General features: G+C 38.9%; 1 protein-coding gene across 3 annotated transcripts in view; it reads right to left on the bottom strand.

Moving 5' to 3' along the window:
* Positions 1 to 2,155: 2,155 nt before the first annotated feature.
* LOC139467939 (equilibrative nucleobase transporter 1-like) overlaps positions 2,156 to 9,325 on the bottom strand; it is a 35,617-nt gene continuing 28,447 nt past the window's right edge. For all 3 annotated transcript variants that reach the window (XM_071249532.1, XM_071249533.1, XM_071249534.1), the window contains exons 10-12: positions 8,161 to 8,350; positions 7,205 to 7,319; positions 2,156 to 5,079 (exon numbers count right to left, since the gene is read on the bottom strand). In XM_071249532.1, the coding sequence (XP_071105633.1) occupies positions 4,969 to 5,079; positions 7,205 to 7,319; positions 8,161 to 8,350 (416 nt within the window). In that variant the 3' untranslated portion in view covers positions 2,156 to 4,968. The remainder of the gene's footprint in view (positions 5,080 to 7,204; positions 7,320 to 8,160; positions 8,351 to 9,325) is intronic.

Genomic DNA, 9,325 nt, shown 5'->3' with positions numbered 1-9,325 from the left:
TCAGCCGCTTTGCGTCAACAGATATTTTTCAGATCTTTTCCTGTTTTTAATCAAGGTGCTCACTTCGCGATGTAAGACCTGTTTTATTACAATATAGATCTTGATTATTGATTATCCATTTTGTTTGAGGCAAATGCAAGTGATATGAGAGGTGGAATCTGATTGATGAAAAGGAGGGACATAACTCCTCAAAGCTTCTGGTGGCGTTACGAATGAGCCAAGAAATTACAGCCATTTGGCAAGGGTGGAAACTGGACTTTTACAGTCAGTTAACTCCCTTGCCTCAGGAAGATGGATTATAAGTAGATGATTGTTTTATCTTGTTAATGTTCTACCCTGTGTCTTGCTGGTGATCTGGTAACAAACACAAACTTTTATTAGGAATTCTGCAAAATGACTACAAATGCAATTATTAGCATAAATACAGGATCCATTAAAAGAATCTTCAAGAGTCATGAGAAAGTAAAACAATGGTCAATATGGCCAATAGTAACAAAGTAAACATCTTTAATCCTAAAATTTAGGCAAGTATAACATACCACTATCCTGACTTATAATGGTGCTTATTCGGCAAAAAGCTTGTCATGATAAAATAATATAAAGCAATGTCAATATTGACAGAATTAATACGAAAATATACAATGGACAACAATTTTGGCAACAAATGTGTCAACACCTCACCAACAAGCCATGTATGTAATACTCTCTGAAGTTAAAGAACACTCTATTATTTTATATTACTATAATTAAAACGCCATGACATTACCTGTCTGTATGAAAGAATCAGGTGTTCTTTAACTTCTTTTGAGTAGTATTATATAAGGCTGGGACGTATTACCCGGGTACTCGCTGTAGGTCTTAAGTTGGGACGTATTACGTACACGTGACTTATTTATCCGTGTATAATACGCACTTATGTGTTATATGTCTCTTAATTATGGCCAATTAAATTCTGGAAAAATATATCTCTCGTATATAAACATTTCAGGCTGTCAGCATAAACCACGAAATTTACAGTCTTTCAACTTTTTTCATCAAAATAATATTCTAATAAGAGCCCCCTATTTCTAATTTTGAGAGCGCCCTGGGCGCTTATTACGTCGAATACGGTAAGTCATGTTTCATGTCATTTGAGCAACTTTTGGCGAGATTAACCCTGTGAGTCATGATGATGAAAATAAAAATAAAGAGTCCATCTTTAACCCGCTTCAGTTAGACCCACAAAGATAAGATAAGTTCTCTTTGATAGAAGTCTCTCATAATTCTTTTCACCTAAAAATAGCACTGTTTCTTTGGCAATGATTAATTATATTGTAAAGTCAATCCATCAAGAGTGATGAAGTTCGGTACATGTTGGTTTTTGGCGCAATGATTTCGCTCACCAGTGCCTGACAACAAAGATGGCGGAGATTACTGGTATGCATGAATGAACAAAAGAATCTTCACTTGATTCTACTTCATGTCTAGAACTGTATTAAAGCTCTGACCAATTTAATCTTAGTGAGTGAGTGAGGTTTTACGCCGCTTTTAGCAATATTCCAGCAATATCACGGCGGAGGACGCTAGAAATGGGCTTCAACCATTGTACCCCTGTCAGGAATCGAACCCAGGTCTTTAGCATGACTAGCAAACACTTTTACCACCAGTCTACCGATCACCCCTAGTTAAATCTTAACATAGCAACAAATGACAAATGTAGGTGTATTATTTCTACAATCTCATTAAAATCAGATCTTAGTTCTCGCTACAGCTAAACAAAGATCTGAGGACATCACATTACGGGTCATGTCAGACCGACCTTGCGCGAACTTTGACCGACCAATGGAATGACCAATCAGAAGGCAGCTTTCTCGTGCTTTACGGCACTAATTTCAAATTGGCGACTATGCTTCGATCCATATTTTGAAAAATTCTCGATTACAAATTTGAAACCTGAACAAAAGAACATTCTGGAATGGCTATTAGATGGTCTAGATTGTATGGATTCAGTCGTTAAACCCGTAACTATTGTTTGGAATTAAAGTTTTCAAGGTTGCATGATTAGAATTCACATTTCGACTGTCACTTTCAACATCTGGTAAGCGATGCTCTGATTGGTCGGATGACAGGTCGTTCTGACATGACCCCTAATAGGATGTCCTCAGATCTTTGTTTAGCGGTAGCAAGAACTGAGGTCTGATTTTAATGAGATTGATTATTCCTAACACCTATAGTTAAATAACAAATTAAGCCCTTGAATTGAGACAGGATGTTGGGTGTAAATGCATATAAATATACAGGAGCATTTCATAATAGACTAAGGACAGGCATACATGGATTTATAAACTTTATAATAACAAGCTGTAGGTGAGTGAGTATGGTTTTACACCGCTTTTAGCAATATTCCAGCAACATCATGGTGGGGGGACACCAGAAATGGGCTTCACAAGTTGGGAATTGAACCTGGGTCTTTGGCATGCCGGGCAAACGCTTTAACCACTAGGCTACCCTACCGCCCCTCAACTTGGATGGGATTAAGCAGAGCAAGGTGCAGTGTGTACACTGACGAACTAGGAAAATGCTTAGCGGAATCTGGGAAATAATTTGAATCTGTAAACTGATTGAAAAAAGAAATTCACTCCAATCCAATCACTTGTTACTGAAGTCAGTATCCACTATGCATTTTCAAAGTGTTTCAGTATAAAGAAATATAAAGATAATAATAAGAAAGAAAACACATGGTTACTACCTCAGGGCAAAATCTTGATATGTTCTTTAGGCAATTGTGGAGAAAATTGTGACAATGAACCTAATAACATCTTCCCGAGGCAAAAGCGTCCACTAGGCTTTTTATCGAAGTCTTGTCTCAACCCTAGCCACATCAAGTCCACTTTTCTGTGCTAAATATGATTGGAGACTAATGCACATATCGATAATCCAATCAGAGAACGTTTCACAAAATTAACATCCACAACTGGTGCACTGTATGATAGTGATTTACCGCTGCCTGTCTTTGTTGACACGAATATATCTGTTCATCGTTTAAACCACCCAACGATTGCCTCTGTTTTTTGTATCAGGGATGAAATCGCAAATGTTTTGTTATCTGATCGACAAGGTCTTCGCCTATGGTAGTTGCCATCTTTGTGAAGCTATACGAGATATGAACAGCGATCTGATTGCGTTTTCATTTCATTACAAGGGGCTGAACTGTGATCTACGCGAGGTGGAACTAAGTAAAATGGCCTTGATGTGGCAAGGGTAGAATCGAGTCTTTGATATAGTCTAGTGGACACGCTTGCCTCGGGGAGATAACCTAATGACTGCACATCCACGTTTCAGATACAGCAATGCTGGTCTCCCAGATGCAGAATAAATGTCCAATACCAGGCTTTTACACGATGTGTAATTCATGAGTATTTGCAGCAATAAGTTCCTGAAATACTCACAAAAGTTTTTGGTAGGAGTCATAACTGACACAATGAATTTGATAAGGAAATCGAAATTCAGACTCAATTTGAAGTTTATCCTTCCAACCAGGTCTCCCAAGTTGGATGGACTGGGTAATGGCTTATCGAGGTTCTAATGTATTCTAAGAAAATTCTATAATGACACTTACTGCATATATTACATAACTGTACAAACTGATTAAAAATAGTAAGAACTCAACTGTATTAGTGTAAAGAAAATCATGACCCCAAAATTTAGAAAATGTTCCCCCTCCCCCAATAATATGTGCTGAGTCATCATGACTCCCAGGTTGACAAGGCTATGTGAGTGAGTGAGTTTGGTTTAACGCCGCTTTTGACAGTATTCCAGTTATATCACGGCGTGTCAGCTTAATGTGGGAGGAAAGCCCGAAGTGATGCAGATCTCAGACGTTTACCACTTCAGTGAAACCCACGAGCACGGGTATGGTGCTGACAAACCTAGAAACCAGGATTCAAATTCACAATCATAGGTTTCTGGCGTGCCCAAGGGACGCAACTCTGCACAGCGAATCGCGGCGTCTTAGACGACTGGGCCACTCGTGCCCCCGACAAGGCTATGTAAAACCCGGAATATTAACAAAACGTGGAACAGTAGTCCCAAATATACATCTGTAAAATATGTCATCTCGTAAAGCACAATAATATATGATATACACATCCATCATACACTGCTGTAACAAGACATAAAGGCACAATAAAAACATGTAATTTTTTTCTTTAAATGAAAATACCTCTGTGACTAATGTAACATGTGTGAGTTAGATACACACTAAGCTGTTTGATGGTAAACCAGACAAGCAGGTATTTCATGAATGTTTCTGTATATCTATATATTCTGTCGCTCTGTGACCCGACCTCTCTCATTTGAATACATGTTATTTGGATTTACCTGCTTGTGATGTCATGGAACTTAGATCACAGGTCAAGCAGTTGAAGTTACGTTTAAGAACATAGCAAATGATAGTATTCAATTAAACTGCTATCACCCCATAATACATGTATGTCATGGAACTCTTGGCATTAACGTTTGGGGATTAGTCAAAATTTTTAGAGGCAGGGCTACTCCTATTAATTTCATGACACATTTTAGGTCAGGGGTCGTCACATGCATTAAGTCAGTGATGCACTTATTTCTTGATATACAGTATCTGATGTATCACAGCTCAGGAAACTGTGACCAAAGCGACATCTGTGACATGTGATGTGTCATGTGAGGTCATGTGATGTGTCATGTGATGTAGGGTTGTTCACAAGTATCTGTACATTGAAGGACAAGGTATGGTATGACCAGTATTTTAGACAATCGTTTGTATGGAACGATTTCAACTAGGCTTAAGTATACAAAATCCATACATCATATCTCATTGAGGTCATGACATAGGGTAGTATTGTTGCATCCCTAATGTGATGCATCATGGGTTACATCATGTGACATGTCATGTTATACACCATGTGATGTGTCATGTGATACACCATGTGATATGTCATGTGACTAGAGTTACTGTTCCTCCTGAGTGAGTTCGACTGACTCCGCGCGGCGAGAGCGGATCCACTGAAAGACAGGATGGATGAAGGATACTGACACCAGGACCAGGAAGAAGATGTTGACCTGAAAAATAAATAAATAATTTGTGTAAACAAAGGCTATTGCATGAGTGAGTCAGTATGGTTTTACGCTGCTTTTATCAATATTTCAGCAATATCACAACAGGGGACACCAGAAATGGGCTTCACACATTTTACCCATGTGGGGAATCAAATTCGGGTCTTCTGTTAATCCTCCACCTACATATATATATCTGTATATATATTCTGTACAATGTTCCTCATTCAGACTTGCTTGACAACGGTATAAGGATCTATACCGAAACGTCGCCTTTACAGTATTAAAGAAAGTTGTTATCCATAAATTGTTTACATCGTCATCCGTCAACTTCTAAGTAATTCCTATCAAACAAACAATACTACATATAATCATACCAGTAATGTCAACACATTGTAGTTTGAGTATTTTTTAAATAAAAAAAAAACATCTAAACATTCAGGACATGAAATGTTCAAAGGATCTTTCAAGGAAAATCTTACTCACCAAACAAGTTTCTAAATTGTTAAATTTAGCGAACATGGCAAACAGGTATTTGAGCAGAGCCCTTTTGGCAACCATTTTCGATTTTCAAGGTAACCCTTTTTACTTTTAAAAGTTGCTTGGTTGAATTTGTCATGTCAGAAAACATATTATTAGACACTAAAATCATGACTATCGGACAGTGTTAACTGTGTTTGTGATTTTCACCGACTGCCAAAAGTGCATTGACCTTTCAACGTTTTTGGCCATAGCTCCCCCATTTAAGGTCAGAAGTATAACAAACTATATAGTTCTAGGTTCCTTTTGACTGGACGAGTAATTTGATATGCATATCGACACAATTTTTAATTTTTAACCCCTGTTTGACCTTTGTTGACCCTTCCCCAAAATGCCCGTGATTTTCAACCGGGCAGCCCAAGTCAAAAAAACTTTCAAACCTTTGTTTCCATGATTTGGTCACGGGACCTACAGGTTGGTCTTCTAGTAATAAGGCCTGATGATGGTGTCTACAGTGGGCTAACATAAGGCCTGATGATGGTGTCTACAGTTGGCTAACATAAGGCCTGATGATGATGTCTACAGTTGGCTAACATAAGGCCTGATGATGATGTCTACAGTTGGCTAACATAAGGCCTGATGATGATGTCTACAGTGGGCTAACATAAGGGCAGATGATGGTGTCTACAGTTGGCTAACATAAGGCCTGATGATGATGTCTACAGTTGGCTAACATAAGGCCTGATGATGGTGTCTACAGTGGGCTAACATAAGGCCTAATGATGGTAGGACAGTTGGCTAACATAAGGCCTGATGATGATGTCTACAGTGGGCTAACATAAGGGCTGATGATGGTGTCTACAGTGGGCTAACATAAGGCCTGATGATGGTGTCTACAGCGGGCTAACATAAAGCCTGATGATGATGTCTACAGTGGGCTAACACAAGGCCTGATGATGGTGTCTACAGTGGGCTAACATAAGGGCTGATGATGGTGTCTACAGTTGGCTAACATAAGGGCAGATGATGGTGTCTACAGCGGGCTAACATAAAGCCTGATGATGGTCTCTACAGTTGGCTAACATAAAGCCTGATGATGGTGTCTACAGTGGGCTAACATAAGGGCTGATGATGGTGTCTACAGTTGGCTAACATAAGGCCTGATGATGGTGTCTACAGTGGGCTAACATAAGGCCTGATGATGATGTCTACAGTGGGCTAACACAAGGCCTGATGATGGTGTCTACAGTGGGCTAACATAAGGGCTGATGATGGTGTCTACAGTTGGCTAACATAAGGCCTGATGATGGTGTCTACAGTGGGCTAACATAAGGCCTGATGATGATGTCTACAGTGGGCTAACATAAAGCCTGATGATGGTGTCTACAGTGGGCTAACATAAGGCCTGATGATGATGTCTACAGTGGGCTAACACAAGGCCTGATGATGGTGTCTACAGTGGGCTAACATAAGGGCTGATGATGGTGTCTACAGTGGGCTAACATAAGGGCAGATGATAGTGCCGAAATGAAATCATGAAACTGCTTATGGTCTTGTTTACATTGTGGTCTCTGAAAATGTAGGTTATATTGTGTGTTTATTCACTGCGTGGCCTCCTCGCCAAGCATACCACAACTACCACTTCTCCTACCTGAAAATATCCAGATTGCTCTGCCCACTTGAACAAGCCATACTGAATGAAGGAAAATATCCCTCCAGCTATAATCATAAGACCATACAGTAATCCAAAGTATTCACTGGGGAATCTGGAAAATAAAAAATATTCATAAGCATGAGTAGAGTTAAAAAAAAACTAGTATACCAAAACAAAGGAGATAGTTCTATGGATATACAACTTCTTTATTACAATGAATGCAGTGTTTCAGTGCAGACACTAACACTGGTTTTAAGCAAGTCACATTCATTGTAATAAAGTTGTTGTATATCCATACAACTATCTCCCTTGTTCGTCATACCAACATCAAAATGCCACTTAGGGAAGTAAATCTGCTATGCAGCTTATTGCTGACCCTGGCTATAGGAAGCAACTCTGTAAGCACCTTTAACCGCTTGGCAACCAATGCCGCCTTCAGTGAATAGTTTTTTCCATAAAACTACCTTATCCCATCCTTGACGTGGTAAAAGCAGGCACTTTCAGTGTCAAGACTTACATGGCTCCCCACTTAACTCACTTGCCTTGGGAAGATGACGGCTCCCATGAAGGCGGCTCCATGCTATTGGTGTCAAGACTTACACGGCTCCCATGAAGGCAGCTCCATGCTATTAGTGTCAAGACTTACACAGCTCCATGCTAATAGTGGCAAGACTTACACAGCTCCCATGAAGGCGGCTCCATGCTATTAGTGTCAAGACTTACACGGCTCCCATGAAGGCAGCTCCATGCTATTAGTGTCAAGACTTACACGGCTCCCATGAAGGCGGCTCCATGCTATTAGTGTCAAGACTTACACGGCTCCCATGAAGGCAGCTCCATGCTATTAGTGTCAAGACTTACACAGCTCCCATGAAGGCGGCTCCATGCTATTAGTGTCAAGATTTACACGGCTCCCATGAAGGCGGCTCCATGCTATTAATGTCACGACTTACACGGCTCCCATGAAGGCAGCTCCCATGCAGTAGAGGAAGGAGCGGAAGAAGACCACAGTGATGAAGGTGAGGTAGAGGACCTGCTTTGCTGGTATCATGCAGAACACCGTCACCAACAACCCCAACACCGTCCCCGTCATCAGCGGCATCACAGATGGCATCAGGTCCCGGCGCAGCTTGGATCTGCTGTCTGGGGAAAGAATATTTTACTTATATTTTCCATATTTCTTTTCCATTTCAGCAATATATTCTACGTTTCTTTTCCATTTCAGCAATATATACATTTCCTTTTCCTTTTCAGCAATATATACTACATTTCTTTTCCATTTCAGCAATATATTCTACATTTCTTTTCCATTTCAGCAACATATACTACATTTCTTTTCCATTTCAGCAACATTATACTACATTTCTTTTCCATTTCAGCAATATATTCTACATTTCTTTTCCATTTCAGCAATATATACTACATTTCTTTTCCATTTCAGCAACATTATACTACATTTCTTTTCCTTTTCAGCAATATATTCTACATTTCTTTTCCATTTCAGCAATATATACTACATTTCTTTTCCATTTCAGCAACATTATACTACATTTCTTTTCCATTTCAGCAACATTATACTACATTTCTTTTCCATTTCAGCAATATATTCTACATTTCTTTTCCATTTCAGCAACATTATACTACATTTCTTTTCCATTTCAGCAACATATACTACATTTCTTTTCTATTTCAGCAACATAATACTACATTTCTTTTCCATTTCAGCAACATATACTACATTTCTTTTCCATTTCAGCAACATTATACTACATTTCTTTTCCATTTCAGCAATACATTCTACATTTCTTTTCCATTTCAGCAATATATACTACATTTCTTTTCCATTTCAGCAACATTATACTACATTTCTTTCCCTTTTCAGCAATATATACTACATTTCTTTTCCATTTCAGCAACATTATACTACATTTCTTTTCCTTTTCAGCAATATATACTACATTTCTTTTCCTTTTCAGCAACATTATACTACATTTCTTTTCCTTTTCAGCAATATATACATTTCTTTTCCATTTCAGCAACATTATACTACATTTCTTTTCCTTTTTCAGCAATATGTACTACATTTCTTTTCCATTTCAGCAACATATACTACATTCT

Source organism: Haliotis cracherodii, unplaced genomic scaffold (assembly GCF_022045235.1).
Source record: "Haliotis cracherodii isolate W230 unplaced genomic scaffold, xgHalCrac1.p SCAF_2, whole genome shotgun sequence".
NCBI classification, from domain to species: domain Eukaryota; kingdom Metazoa; phylum Mollusca; class Gastropoda; order Lepetellida; family Haliotidae; genus Haliotis; species Haliotis cracherodii.
Note: the sequence above shows the minus strand (reverse complement) of the source record. Positions and strands in the feature narration are given on the sequence as shown.